Source organism: Pavona decussata, unplaced genomic scaffold (assembly GCF_977016875.1).
Source record: "Pavona decussata unplaced genomic scaffold, jaPavDecu1.1 SCAFFOLD_207, whole genome shotgun sequence".
NCBI classification, from domain to species: domain Eukaryota; kingdom Metazoa; phylum Cnidaria; class Anthozoa; order Scleractinia; family Agariciidae; genus Pavona; species Pavona decussata.
This window is the reverse complement of record NW_028145612.1, coordinates 1,606,072-1,621,437: the sequence shown is the minus strand read 5'-3', so window position 1 is coordinate 1,621,437 and position 15,366 is coordinate 1,606,072. Positions and strand designations below refer to the sequence as shown.

General features: G+C 38.8%; 1 protein-coding gene and 1 pseudogene across 2 annotated transcripts; one reads left to right on the top strand and one right to left on the bottom strand.

The window, feature by feature from the left end:
- The first annotated feature begins 1,934 nt into the window (after positions 1-1,934).
- LOC146460840 (dolichol-phosphate mannosyltransferase subunit 1-like) lies at positions 1,935-9,499 on the top strand. The gene is made up of 9 exons (XM_085087679.1): positions 1,935-2,055; positions 2,176-2,275; positions 2,461-2,494; positions 3,387-3,463; positions 4,262-4,287; positions 4,637-4,732; positions 5,596-5,664; positions 6,406-6,520; positions 8,283-9,499. The coding sequence occupies exons 1-9, from the start codon at positions 1,952-1,954 to the stop codon at positions 8,385-8,387; spliced, it is 726 nt and encodes a 241-aa protein (XP_084943805.1). The 5' UTR covers positions 1,935-1,951; the 3' UTR covers positions 8,388-9,499.
- Positions 9,500-10,081: 582 nt separating this feature from the next.
- On the bottom strand, positions 10,082-12,787 carry LOC146460839 (microfibril-associated glycoprotein 4-like; annotated as a pseudogene). The gene is made up of 3 exons (XR_014857554.1): positions 12,219-12,787; positions 11,575-11,957; positions 10,082-10,943 (listed from the first exon to the last, which is right to left on the bottom strand). The product of XR_014857554.1 is annotated as a microfibril-associated glycoprotein 4-like (transcript).
- Positions 12,788-15,366: the final 2,579 nt, after the last annotated feature.

Genomic DNA, 15,366 nt, shown 5'->3' with positions numbered 1-15,366 from the left:
AAACCCTTATCACAAAACAGAATTGTGTGTCTGATGCCCGATTTTCGGATTTTCCTCCATGAGTCCTCCTGATTTACTGGCTCAACATTTCTATTTGTTTATAACAAAAAGCCTTAACTGATGTACGTGATTCAGTAGCCCCGGCCCGCTTATATTGTCGCAGCGCACCCGTTTAGAGGTCTTTAGACGTTCTTGTAGCAGGCGAAAAATATATGCCGAAAAAAGAGACACCGGCGGTAGTCGAACCCAAAACATTCGATCCACACACCGGTCGGATTCTATACGGCACTGAATTGCAAAGAGACTTATGTAGTCAGTAATGTCTAGGGGAGTATGGGAACAACGATTAGTTTTAGCTTTACGTCCACAGAACGCGCTGACTGAGTCGATCGGAGGAGAGGTAGTGAGCTATATTTTGGGGCAAAAAGAAAACGATATTAATTTATATTAATGACTTGCCCAAGCAACTGTCGGCTGAAGACTGTCCAAGGATGTTGCAATAAATGAGTTTAAATTAGTTAGTTAGTAAGAGCGGTGAATAGGTTTGCGGATGATCAGCGGATTTGGGGGAAAATGATCGGATTAAGGATTCAATGCATAATTTCCACGGATTCACAGCGGATCTGGCAAATGTAGTGGATTACGGTTTTTTGGATCGGGTTTCGGATTTCGCTTATTATTTTGTTCGGATCGTGGTCTTCATCCTTCGCTCAGTTCTTAGTCTTTTCCGTAAGGAGCTTTGATAGATTGTCGCTCAGTGTTATGGATGCAAGCAACTTGATGGAAGACTCGCCGACAATAAAAACCATGCAATTTATGATGATTGTGAACAGTGGAGAAACTGACAAACTCAGTTTATGGGTGCATGTGCTTGTTTCTCCTTTTGATAATTTCTCTTCCACTGAAACTGGAATATTTTTCATGCGTTATACACATGCGAAAGGTTTTACGTTTTAGTTTCCGAGGATTCGGATTATGGAAAAGATATTTTCGGACTGAGTGACGGATTTGGTCCAAGTTTTGCGGGTTGGCGAATTCATACCCCGTATGCACCCCCCTCTCGTAACCTGAATGGCTGACTGAAAACAAACAGATCAAGTCTAAATGTATCCAAGACTGGATTAATGATAATAAGATTTAGGCAAAGATTACATCAGTGTTCAGAGCGAAGCTATTGATATTGAACTAGATGCAGGACGAAATCAAGAGCCGGTTGATAATATACTTGGCGGTGAATCACTGGGATCGACACTCTTGGAAACAGGTTGATGAAAGATCAACAAAGTCTCTTAATCCTAAGGGGTTTACGTTTATTTCTGAAGCCAATTGAGTCTATGATGCTCTAATACTACTGCACTTTCATTACGACATCTTTGTTTGGGGATCAGCGTTTGAGTATAAGCGTTAATCTGTAACTCAAACTTCAAATCGCGCAGCTAGCTAGTTTGATAACCGGTAATCGCCTTTGGTTGTGAGTTGGAGTCTTCTTCTACGTTCACTCAAGTGCGATATGCTAAAGAAATGTAGCCAGAAGCACACATCATCCGGATGAATCCACAAGCTTCCCGCTAAGTATTTCAGAACAGCAACCATTAATTCCCTGTTGCACAGACTACACTGTACAATTTGAGAAACTCCCTAGAAGGTGAACTCGCCTTCAAATAAGGCACAAATAAATTATATAAAAAAAATTCTTTAATGAAGCTCTCTTGCTGAAAAATCCGGCCAAAGAATTCAGGGATGTTTTCTTTAATGGGAAATTTAAACGAAAGATTTTTTCGTTTTGGTTTTTAAATTAGTGTAATGACCAAATTAATTGTGAGGAAACAGGAGGAAAAAGTAACCTGATTCTTTGAAGTTATTGTGGATGCATTGCGTGCCTACTAAAAAGATGCCCCAGCAATCTTTCGATACTGAACAGCGGTTTTGCTTGCCACGTCAAAAATTCAACATGGCGGACAAGAAGGACAAATACTCCATTTTGCTACCCACTTATAATGAAAGAGAAAACCTTCCCTTGATCGTTTGGTTGATCGTGAAAGCTTTCTCAGAATGGTAAGTAACTACTCTTTCCTGCTCTAGCACCTAAATTTCCCGATTTACTTTGTTTAGCTTGATTTTGATCGTCTGACTGCAGTGAGCATGTTTTAAGAATAACACCGTTTCCTGATTTAGTGGGCATGATTACGAGATAATTATTATTGACGATGGAAGTCCAGACGGTACACAAGAGGCAGCTAAACAACTTGAAGACATTTATGGGACTGAAATAATTGTGAGTATCTGTACTTGAGAAATGTTAAACGGATTTAAGCTTGGACAGTTGGACTAAACTTAATTTTATGGGTTGAGCTTTTGATTCTTACGAGCATTTGATATTTGGATGCGAGCTTTGTAAAGAAAATCCGTGGCAATACAAGGGTTATTTTAATGTTTTTTTTTTTATCGTTATTCCACCAGAGACTGAGACCAAGACCGAGAAAGCTTGGATTAGGTAAGCTAGACTATCACTTGAAAGAAAAGTTGACAGTCAGTCAGCCTATGATTAAGACTTAAATTGGCAAGATGTCCACATAGTCCTATACATTAATTATGTATATGTTGTGGTTCAAATTTATCATTGCTTTAAATTTTCTTGGGTATGGTAAATATGTTTGATAATAAGTTTGAAACAATGGAAAACAAAATTTAAAATTTAAACCAAGGATAAAATTGAACCACAACATATACTCTTTCTGATTCAAACTCTATCCAGACTCACTGCTTGTGGGAGAGGGTTAGTATGGCAGTGGTGCATGTTCAATAGGATTAGTGTATGAGAGTTCCACTTTTGGTCTGCAGTCTAGTTTTCTAGCAGACAGTTTGAGGACAAGCAAGGACTGCAACTAAAGTACCTATTTTTGAGCACCAACTATGGCCAATCACTGCTTAGATTTTTATGTCTTCATTTTCCGTTTTTTAATTCTTACATGTAGATCCTTCCTTGTGAAGATATTATTGTTAATTTTTTTCCTGCGGTTTTTAACACTCAAATTGAAATAGCGTTTGTTTGTATGTGTGTGCAGATAATCTTTCCCTTCAATCAACTGGCAGTCAGCAGATAGTTGTCACCCTTGCTTATATCCGGACCATCTCGCTGTGTTTTCTCTGTTTGCTGTTGTCCCACCAACTCCATTATTCTAAAAATAAGCGGTAACCTTATTTGCAGATTAATCAACATTTATTTAGTAATTCTGTTGAGTTACATTTCACAATTCTTTACCCTTTTACCCTGCTTATTTGTGCCTTGGATTAAAGCCTCCTTATGAAGTTTTGTAGTTCCTTAAGCTTAGAGGATGGTTTTGAGATATTTAGAACTCAAAGAGTGACACTGATTTTTTGTAAAGGTACTGCCTACATTCATGGGATGCAACATGCAAGAGGAAATTTTATAATAATCATGGATGCAGATTTGTCTCACCATGTAAGTTTTTTATGCTTAGTGTAATGGTAAAACATTCATTAAAGATAAAAGCTGACTCGAGGAACTCAACAAAAAGAGAGCTGATGCTCAATGTTGATTCTTTTATTTTGGTTTTAGAAATATATAATGTTAGAAATAATAAATAATAAATTTATTAATATTCATGTATTCCTTCAATGATAGCCCCTGTAGTTTATCAAATTGTGAAGAAAAAGAAATGAGCTGATTCTTTGAGGGGAAGGTAAAAAGAAAAAAATGAAGAAGGAACTACATTAATTTTTAAGCACAATGTCCAGTCTATAAGCTAAAATGTACTGAACTTACTTGCAACAATTTCGGTTTTCAAGCCAAAGTCAAATTTACACATGTACATTGTTTCTCTTGCTCCAGTTGAAGGGGTGCCTGGAAAAAAGCTCTAAGTGACTTCTGATAAATTGCGAGATTCTCCCTCCAAATGGCCTTGTATTTGCTTGTGAAACGAAAGGACAATTTTGCATTACAAAAGTCATTTAGGGCCTTATTCCGCACACCGCCTCACCTCTATACAGTAAAAAATTTCAATTTCTTATGCCGTTTTGTATTATGTTCATTAAATACCTTTTAACCATCAGCCTTGTATGGCCTTATTTGCTGTGTGCTGAAGGCCTTCCATATTACATACATTATAACATAAAGTAATCGTCAAATAAGCTGTCCGATTCTTGAGATATAAAATGAATGGGTACAGATTTTCATAACGTCCTCAGTACCTTTGAATTTGTTCTACAATAACAAAATGTTCTATTTTTATCCCAACAGCCAAAGTTTATCCCAGAATTTATCAGGTTTGTATTTCCTAACATGCAGTTTAATATGTACTTTAGAATACAGTTAACTTTAAAACCAGAATGGATAGTTAAAATTATGTTGTCATTAATTTCCCTGAAGGGCAATCTTTCTTGAAATTAATTTGAACATCCACAGCTACTGATATCTGATACTCTTCAAAATTTAAATTGACCATCTAGCACTTGGTTATCAATCAACCAACTGGTAGTTAATCAACTAAGCAGATTGGCACTGTCACAGTTTTCATTAATTACCACTGATAGTGATTAGAGTTCTATTAATTTTCTGTAGTATTTTCTTTGGGGGTTAACACTCATTCTCTCTTTTTTATGTTTCGTTTAAAAGAAAACAGAAGGAAGGTAACTTTGATGTTGTATCTGGCACAAGATACATTGGTGATGGTGGAGTGTTTGGTTGGGATCTGAGAAGAAAGCTTATAAGGTGAGCCCCAACAAATCTGGGCCCAGTCATTTGAAAGCTGAGTAACGCTAATCCTCGATTTAAAGTTAACCAAGGTTTTCATCTTGTTCATTAAAGAGGTAAAAAAAAGTCTAAGTCAAAACCTAAGGTCATTTTTTTTTTTGAAAAATTCTTATTGATCATTAATTAAACTTGAATCAAACTTCATGTTAACCTGGGCATAACTTAATCTGACTTTGAACAACTGGACCCTGGATTACAGTACAAGTCTAGTGTGGTGTGTTTTAGGAAATAAATATCATTCCAAGGGCAATTGAAATTTGAAATCCAATACAGTGTGTGTGAAATGAATTCTGCTCAGACTCTCTAACTTTGAATTTCTAACTAAAGTGTATGTGCTTTGTTTGTTTGTTTTTTTGTCAGACCAAAAGTTGTCCTGACCGAGCAAATGACTTGCTCATAGGCATTATTATTTGCGGGCTTGGATTAGATTATTCCCATGCCCATTTTCATGATGCATAAGAAGGGATTCCTTAATTTTTGTATGTATAGCACTTCATCATTACACCTTCACATGTACAGCTGTGACAGTGATAAATGGTTTGTCCTGTTAGCTTAATACTTGGAATTGAAAATAATATGAATTTTCTCTGAGGGTATATCACAAATTCATAAAATGACCAGCTCCCTGTTTGCTTGATAGCTCAGTTGATAGAGCACTGCACCTGTATTGATCGCAGAAGCCATGGGTTCCAATTCTGTTCAAGCCTGAATTTTTTTCAGGCTTTCATTTCACAGCTGCTTAAGTTGTGTACATAACTGCAATGGTTTCTCATTTATCAATAGTTTCATAACGTTGTTGTTCTTCTTTCTCTTTTCACTAGTCGTGGAGCAAATTACCTGACACAGATCCTTCTCAGGCCTGGGGCATCTGATCTAACTGGCAGTTTTAGGTATTAAACCAACGAGTAATCTTATTATTTGTGTGTGGTCAAAACAAAAACACAGTTGAATGATTTTTATCTCTTGAAATTGTTTTTATTAAATAATTTTTGTCTGGTTTTTAGCTTGTAGTGGTTGAATTGGCCAAAATCATTACACCAACATTTCATTCTTCACGAGTGCATATACCAATCTGTTCAAAATACATCAAGTGGACGTATATGTATTAAAAGTACTTTCGACTGGTTCTCTTGTAAACCATATAAAATTATCTTTTTTTGGCTTAGAATATGGCATGAAAATCTAGACTAACTTAGGTATAACTTGATTGTGCAGTTCCAGAAAAAGTCCATTCCCACCCCATGGAAGGTCATTGGAAATTCCTCGGGGGAGGGGGTCCTAAAAACCAAATTTTTAGAAGCAAAGTATAAAGCTAAACTGTAATATCCTGGGGGAGGGGGTGCAAAACAAACAACCTTCCGTGGGGGGTGTATGGATATTTACTGGAACTGCAAATTGTTGACTAGAGCAAGGTTCTCATTAAGCTTAAGAGTAGACGGCTAGGATCCAGAATACAGGTGTTTTTTTGTAACTTAAGCTTTTTCACCGAAAAAAAGGGTGGCTCAAAATTTGAATTACATGAACCTTGCTGGAGCCATGTATCTATCGTAAAATGATGAACACTCGGAGGCAAGGTAATTAAGGAAACTTCCAGGATGTTAACGCAAGGTTTATTTCTTGTTATTAATTAGGTTGTACAAGAAAGACGTTCTACAACATCTTGTGGATGCGTGTGTTTCAAAAGGGTTTATTTTCCAGATGGAAATGATTGTGCGAGCAAGGCAGTTTGGTTACAGCATAGGAGAGGTTAGTTACATAAAACCTCAGGTCCGCTTTCACTTTTAAGGTGCTTTGATATGGCAAACAGTTAACGGATACAAGTTTTCTCCAGTGAACATCGCAAACTGTTTAACAATTGTAGTTGAAAACAGAGCATCCATTGTTTAAGTCCCTTCATACGACAAACAGTTTGCAAACTCATGGGAAAACAATCTTTACACGTGTTGGCAAACTGTCGTTAAAAAGTAGAAAAGCATTGTTTTGTGTTTGACCAAGGAACGTTTTCTAAACAAGTGTTACTACGTCAACCAGCAGAGATAAGTTTTTGGGAAGAATTACCTTAACACTGGGAAGCAACAATTTGACGTCGGTTGTGGAGGTCTGTTCTGTAAATAAAAACAATCACATTTTATCATCTTACGTTTCTTGTGTGAAGGCGTCTTTAAACCTCGTTATGTATATTTTCCTCACTGTTATCATACATTGTTGTGAAACTAGCTGGAAGAATTTGTTTAAACGCCAAGTTATTATATCGTTGGTGATCTCATGACCTTTATGTGTTTGATCAAGTGCAGTATTGCTCGAAGCTATTTGCGCATTCGCAGTTATAAGCTGCAGTTTGACCTGGGCAAAATCTCGTCCGAGAGCTTTGAAAACCGCGGTTTCACCTCGGGTTTTCTGGTCGATCATTTACACTGCGTTAGGACGATACGCGGTGGAGTTTGAACTGGCTATTACTCGCTTTGTTTTCCCGTTCATTTGAAAAAACAACAAAAGGCCACCTGTCAGAGCACCCAATGGTTCTGTTCGGCGGATTTCATTTCGGAATTCCTTAATCGCCTTCGTTGTAAACAAAATCCAAGTTTTCTTCGGCAAAACGGCAGCTTTAAATTTCGTAACATGGAAAACTAATTCCTTTCGTTTTCGAAGGGGCAAATATGTTGTTAGAAATGGTAGAGAAGGTCAGGTAGCATCTCTGTCCCACCGCGATGAATTCGCGGCAATCAGCATCGGCTAAGGCGAAGTTTTCCTGTGTGCTAATGCACAAATAGTTTCGATTGGTACTGTACTGTTATTGTTGTGTAAGGAAAAATAACATCTTGGTCATTATTGGGGTTAAACACAGGATTAAACTGGCTTCCTTGGCCCTCCCTGTATCACTGCCTCTCTCCTTTCATTTCGTGAGAGTTGTCAGTTGAAATACCCTGTGGACAGTAGCGTACAGTGGAGAAACCACTGCTCGCAGGGTACAGTTGAAACGTCTAGCAAAGAACTATCTCAGCTTAAATATAGGAATTGATTTTTATTTTAAGAAGTATTTTTGTTTGGTTTATGACTATGCAGGGAAAGCAGGTCTTAGTAAGGGCTATTGAAATCCAAAAGAAAATTGGGGGTAACCACGCATTTTTTAGAGATAATTAAGCAACAATTATTCTAAAAACAGTAAAATACAAAGAAACGTATGGCGTTTTGTTCAAAATTGAAGCTTTTTTATCTGTGAAAAATGCATGGTTACCCCCAATTTTCTTTTTGGATACCAAGAGCACTTACTAAGTTCTGCTTTGTCCGCATAGTTTTAAACTGCGCAAGAATATCCCTGTATTAGTAGACACCACCCATAGGAAACCCGAGTATCCCAAGATGTGCAGAACGTATGCGCAGTAACAAAAGTAGGCTTCGTCCTTAAAAATTGCAGAGGCAGAAAGCACTGTTCAAGTTACTTTTCCCTATAATTCTTCGCCTTTGCTTTTCACCTCTGATGAATGGCCGTTTTTTTTTTTTTTTGCAGGTCCCAATAACCTTTGTTGACCGTGTTTACGGTGAATCGAAACTTGGCGGCAGTGAAGTAGTTTCGTTTGCCAAGGGATTGCTGTATCTGTTTGCAACGACGTAACAGTTAACATTTTCACAGATCATAATTTAATGGAAGCATATCAGTTAGTTTAGGATTAGGGTTTGAAAGTGTCACAACTGTCAGCTAGGCCTGCAAAATTCAAATATTCCAATGTGGTTGCCACACTTCAGGAAAACGTCAGCGGGGAATTTGGTCAGAATGAAGGAAAATTTGTATTTTTGAGGAAAAGGCAACTGGGAAAACCATCCTTAGTCAGGAAAACTTTGAAACGTTGATTTGATTGGAAAAAAGCTGGATGAAGTCGTGACTACTAAGAAAGGATCGAATGTCTGTTTTGTTTGCGAAAAATAAGGTTGTCGCACGTATATGAAATACTATTGGTTGAAAACTTGTTATTCGAGCAGTTTTTGATTGAGCAAAGTAATTATTCTTCATAAAAGACGAAAACAGCGCAATGAGTCAATCAGATTTCGAAGCAAGTACACGTAACCAGCGCAAAGCGCGGGAAAACGCATGCGAGCAAGTCACGATTGGTTTTGGCTTTGCTTCCCATTGGTTGAGAAAGTGGCGCGAGTTTTGCCAACCAATCACAGAGCGTTGTAAAGTAAAACCAAAGCAAAGGCGAAATTACTGTCGACACTCAGTTGAAAACCGCTCCAATTAGCTCCAGTTAGTAAATAAATAAGTGGAAATAGGGGTATAAGGGAATGAATTCTATATTAAGTTTCATTTTTGTCGGGGAAATTTGACATTTATCTGGGGGAAAAAATTAGAGAAATTGGGGAACTGATCTCCGTGGCAACTATGTCGAAATCTCTCATTGTGGTTTGGGAGGAGAGTAATACATTCAGGAATCTTATATTAGCTTTTCAATTCACTGAATGAAGTACGTTTTGTAACAAATAAAATAATATAACTTTATACCTGTGTTTGTTGTAGGTAGTTTGGTAAAGGAATCAAATTATGTTGGACTGACGACAGTTAGAACTAGGAAATAACACGATTTTGAAGTTTATGGAATTATAGTGGAATGATAGATTAGTAGAAACAAATGTACCAGTGAAGTGGGGTTGTGGGAAAATGATTCTGTATAGTTAGCAGATTTGTTTAAGAAGTTTTACTTGACTGCATTAAAGTATGCCCAAAACGGATCTGTCAGTTGTGTGAGTTGACATCGACAGGGGAATTCAAGCAAATTGAAAATCTTAGAGAGTGCAAAGAAGACGACTGACAACAGTGCCGGAATAGAGGCTGACTCGTCTCCAGTCGTCTTTCAGTCTCCCCAACGAGAGAAGCGCGGCCGAGGGGAGCGCGAGGGGATCACCCCTCGCGCTTCCTTCGGTCACGCTTCTCGCGTTCCGTTCCCGCATCCAATAGAGACGAATGGGAACGAGTCAGGAATAGAGGGTAATTACAACAGTCATCGATTGTCACGAAAAACTCGACTAAGACACCAAGTGCAGACAATTTTAGACACATTTTCATACTGCACAATGTTTGAGACTGGGAGTGCATGCGTAAGAGATGGCGTTTTTATCATGAAAGCAAAGGAGTGTACTCCCGTCGATTAAAAATTCGATAAATTGTAACTTAAAAGTTCGCAAATATTAATCGAGAATCGAACAAGCTATAAACATTAGAAAACCAGCGCCGAGAATATACCCGTTTTTGATAATCAAATTTGATCAAAGTTCCCGATTTTTCTAGCAAGATCATGGCGAAGTGAGATCGCATGGTCAGAATTTTGAAAATTAACTGTGTGTTTACTGTGTTGGGAGATTTTCCTGCCCTTGGCACTAGTTGTTTGTTGAGCTCTGAGTTTTGATTAGTTGTTGGCGGAAATGGTCATTTGTTTCGAGATACAACGAGATGAACCTTGTTAACTGAAAGAAGAGACAACTCACTATTTCACAACGAAGATGCATACAGTACGACAACAGTTAAAACAACGTTGATTCCTATTAGCTTGGTGTAATAGAAAGCGAATGAGTTAACTCTTCTCCAAAAGTCCTTCAAACCTTGACATGCCCAGAAGGAGACAGTGACCGAAAAAAATGAGACAAATGGATGCAAAACCAACACCTTTTATTGTTCCTGGTAAGTCGTATGAGGAAACTAGTAGATTCCAACATCTATTTCAGTCTAAAGCGGTTTAAAGTCTCTACCTTCCATTTTACCCAATTCTGATAAAAACGGCGATTGAAATCTTTACGTTCATTTGAAGCCCGAAATCAGCCGAAAATCTACCCCCATCTATATTCAGATCACGAGGCTTATTTCAAATAGAAACAACAAAAATGTGTATCCTCTGACAAGAACGTATCTCAGTTTAGGCCTTTACGGGTCTGGTTTTCATCTCGGCTTGTTTAGCGGAGTAGTAATAACCTTTCCACGTGACCCAGAACGCACCATGCATTTTTTTGCCACGAGAGCCGTGATAATAGTGACCATTTAGATTGGACGAGGTGCAAGCTCCAAACCACCAGGCTCCTCGTTTGTGATCTGTAGCACAACTGTGAGCGTAGCTATCATTGTCCTGATCTTTGGTAGAGAACGGCTTCCCTCCATGATATGAAAGCGAATCGCCAGCGTCTCCTACAAAATTATACAAATAGCAAATAATTGACAATCATTTCTAGAAATCGGAAGTACATATTTAAGAATACTTCTGACAAAATTCCGTCGCATCATGAAATCACAGCCAACGACAAGCGCACAGGTACTAGCTAGAGTTCAAATATTTACGCGAAAATTGAGATGAATTAATATCAATTTTATCCTGTACTCACAGCACTGGGTAAAATGCAAATTACCCGATTCAAAATAACGGGGCGACATACAAGGAGAAAGTGTGATTTCGCTACTTCTTTTTAAAACACGTACTTGCCATGTACAAAGGAACATGAAGAGACGGTATATCGCTTCATGTACCTTGATTAGAGAGCCGATTACGTTGCAGGAAACTACAATACTTTTCTAAGTATATGCCGGTCACAAATAAAAGCAAAACTAACAATTCGACGCCTTGCTGCATAGAAATGAAAATTAAATATTTCGTTTCGATTGAAATCAGATGTTTTTTGTACACGTTTCATGTTTGTCTAGAACAGTACTAGATTAAGTATGTCCTTGTATTTGTATATTCTATGTTGACTCGGGGCCTTGTTGCCTCATTCGCCACGTTTCTAGTTGCACATTTAAGACAGTCATTGTTAATGATGCGAACCCGAGTATGTTCCAAGGCTCAGTTTGTATTTGGTCCTCTCACTCGCTACACCAAAGTAGTCGTACTCAGCGTGCACTATCTTTCCGTTCCAATCTTCAAGATCCACACGAAGCCTGCTTCGTTCTTTTGTCAGGCGATGAACCTTATCCAATCCAAGCCAAAATTTCGCGCTATTCAAATTCCCGAAGCCTCGCTTGTAGTCATCCGGCATCCGCAGTAGAAATCAACTGAGCCGTTTATTCTCTTCTGAAACACTGTCCACCCTCTGCTGGCTGTTTTTTTATCACAGAGCACATCAAAAGGAACACCATTGTCAGGATTGATCTTGTACACACCGCTAATTCTCTGACCTGCTTTGTAAACTTCAGCACTGTTGTTGTAAACTGCAAATGCAAAATAAACAGTCGCCTTCATGTTTCCCAACATAACAAAACATTTCGCGGCAAAATTCAGTGCTGAGGCGTTAAAAAACATAAAACACTTTTGATTTTTTCCCTTTTAAGACTTTTATTCTTCAGAGAAACTACTAGTAGGGTTTGTTTTGTATCTTGTGCAGCGCTTTAGTGTCGACTGAATTATTGACTAAGACCAAGAGAGCTTCATCCTCTCTTGCCGAAAAACATTGTAAATTTGATTGTATTAACTACCAGTTGTTTTGTTTCCTTTCAAAGGCTTGATTTCCTCTCTAATCTCGCTCAATTGGGCTTTTACTTCCTGAAGCAGAGCTTTGATCTCTTTGTTCGCTTCTGCGTAAAAACTGTTTTACGTGTACGGGTTCCACTGTACATGTTATGGCATTTGGTGGGATCAATGAACGAGACTCCTGACTTGTTAGAGATCGAAGCGCTTACTAAGGCTACCAAGACGAGCAAATATACAAAACTCAAGCGGGGCATGGTAAGCTTATTTTTCACTCGTGATTGCAGTACCGTCGGAGCGCACTGAATCATTTCAGTTGATTTAGACAAATTGTTTGCTTTTGTGGCTTGCGGGAGCTATCAGGTTTTCATGGGTCTATTTTTGGAAGATGGTTTGCATAATACAGTGGAACCCCGCCTTACGACCACCTCGTTATTACGACCACTTCTTTGTGCCTCAAATGAATTGAAAGTCCAGTCATTTCCTTAGTATTACAACCTCGTTAATCCGACCACCCCGTTATTACGACCGCATTTTCACGGCCCGAAGGTGGTCGTATTAACGGGGTTCCACTGTATTAACGAGGTGGTCGTAAGGCGGGGTTCCACAGTACAATTTTCAGGGGTGAAATGAGTCAAGGGAGCCAGTTGATACGTAGGTAAACAGCAACTGTTTGCTATTAAATTGTACCACCCTTGTTGCAAAATACTTTATGACGGTCACAACGTGGTTTTGGCGGCTTTCCTAACATCCTTCAAACATAGCTGGAAACCCTTCGCTAAACCGTTTTCAAAAAACAAAACCTGACGACGTCGATAGTTTTCTCTTAAAATGTAAGAACTCCATTTAACCCCGGTAAGAACTACCTAGGGTACAGGCGCCAGCCTGGTCCATCGTTTTGCGTGAGTCACGTGCCGTGTATTTGCGAGTTGTTGGAGCCGATTTGGTTGATGCATGCAATGGTCCTTTTTTTTGCAACGTCGTCCTTTAGAGCTGCTTTAATTGAGTGTCGAAGATACCTTTGCTTTGCGCACTGTGATTGGTTAGCAGAACTTGCGCCTCTTCCTCAACCAATGAAAAACAAAGCGAAATCAATCGTACCTTGCGAGCTTGAGTTTTCCTGCACTTAGCGCGGCGACCGTTACATGTATTGCTTTGAATTCTGATTGGTCCATTGTGTCATCTCTGCTGTGATTGGCCAGAGCAATTACTTTTTGGTACTGGATTGAAAACCGTTCAATTAGCTAGGCTGTGACCTCGATCGCTTTTGCTGTTGCATCGGCCTGGCATCTTGAAAATTTTTTTCGGCCTCCTTCACCATCCAACTGCAATTTTTATTGCCAGCCTTGGGCATGTCAACCTCCTGGGTTCCAGGAACTGCCTTCGCAGCATTGATCCCTGTACGTTTTACCGTTGATTTTGTCAATTTTTGTCCTTTTCTCCTGGCCACTGAAATATTCCCTGGTTCATTCGTCTCAGTGATTCAAACCCTGATAACTCTCAATTTGGATATCGCGAACAGTTTGGGGACACCCAATATAAGACAATTTTCAAGCAAAAGACGTAGTTTTCCTCGATCGTTCTATTAATACTAATGGGGCTTTTAAGAGTGTATTTCTTTAGTTAACAAACACAGTTTGATCTGTTTGGGAACACTGATTACGATTAAACAGAACATACCAATGAGCTTTATCTGACATCGTTTTATTTATATTTTAATTACAATTAATAAGAATTGACGGAAACGTTGATGTATGTATAGCTGAAATATTAAACGAAAACCGCAAACTTACTTTTGAGCAAATAAAATTAGTAAAAAAACACTTTCTGATATTTTAGTTTTGGGATCATAGATTCAATAACTTTACATGCAACAGTCAGGAGAACAAGTAATTTTCTTGGTTGGAATCTTGTCGAATAAAAAATGCTGGGACGTGGTTTTTGTTTGTTTTAATAAAGGAAATTAAAAGTGAGACTTTCAGTCACTTTGATAACAATCTATCCGGAATATAAATAACACGAACTTTAAAACAGAAACATGCAGCAAGGGAAAACATGTCTTCGCTGTTTGGAGTGGTAAGACATACAGTGAGTGCAAATCACAGTTAACCTTCCACCGTTCAAAGCGCGGGAAAACGCACGAATGCTCAGGCAAAGCGATTTGCGCGTTGATTGGTTGAAAACGCCTTTGCTCTGATTACCTCTCTCTCCTCCGCAGAGGTTTCTTTTCGTTCTTTCGAGCTGTATGGGGCCTGGGGAAGGGAAAAGGAAAGCGCGCGGAGGCTGGGGAGAAGGGGAACTTTTACTTTCCCCGTTTTCCTGCCCTTTTCCTCCGTTTCACCACTGATGGAGCCTCTGCGGAGGAGAGAGTCTGATTACCTAAAGAAAGTTGTCTAAGGTGACCGAAGCAATGCAAGAACATTGCAAAACGAAACAACGAAAGTAAGTGGAATATTATCTGCCATAATCAACTGGTACCACTATAAAACCTGTTTTCGTGTTACGGATATTTCGGCATGTCCTGTACTATTTTGAATGTAAATTTCTCCGGTTTTACTTGTTCTCTTGGCTGAATTGCATCATCTTTGAAACTCTTACACAGGTAGCTGCAACACTGTGTGATACGTCCCCTACAAACGGGACCGCGCAATTTAGGAGTGAACAGAAGGTTCAATTTGGCAAATGCGTACTTTTTTCATAGCACAATTTACAATTTAGGAAAAAATATTGTGACCAATCTACTTATTAAACGGGCTGTTTCTTCAATGTACGGGAAAAAAGCTCTAACTACGTAAGAATGTCTACACAAGAATTTTCAATACATTTCATTCTTCCAAATCCCTTTCTGGTAATAACTGTTTCAGTTCGAATTTCAACGTCTTTTTTCAGTTTAGATTACATCACGTTAGATCAGTTTTCAATTGAGTATCGCAAAACCAAACTCATTACTCTGACCAATCACAGCAGACGCAAACAGTGCAGAGAGCCAATCAGCATTCGATGCATTTACATATAACCGGCGTCAAGCGCGGGAAAACGCGTGCGAACAAGACGAGTTTGGCTTTGGCTTTGCTTCTGATTGGTTGAGAAAGTGTGCTGGGCTATGCTAACCAATCACGGAGCGTGGTAAAGTTAAACCAACGCAAACGCGAA

Excerpts from the sequence above, each read along its gene's own strand:
- LOC146460840 (XM_085087679.1), top strand. The coding sequence starts at position 1,952 with ATGGCGGACAAGAAGGACAAATACTCCATTTTGCTACCCACTTATAAT. Across the intron at positions 2,276-2,460 it reads TTTATGGGACTGAAATAATT|AGACTGAGACCAAGACCGAG; the intron begins GTGAGTATCTGT and ends TTATTCCACCAG. Across the intron at positions 3,464-4,261 it reads ATGCAGATTTGTCTCACCAT|CCAAAGTTTATCCCAGAATT; the intron begins GTAAGTTTTTTA and ends TTATCCCAACAG.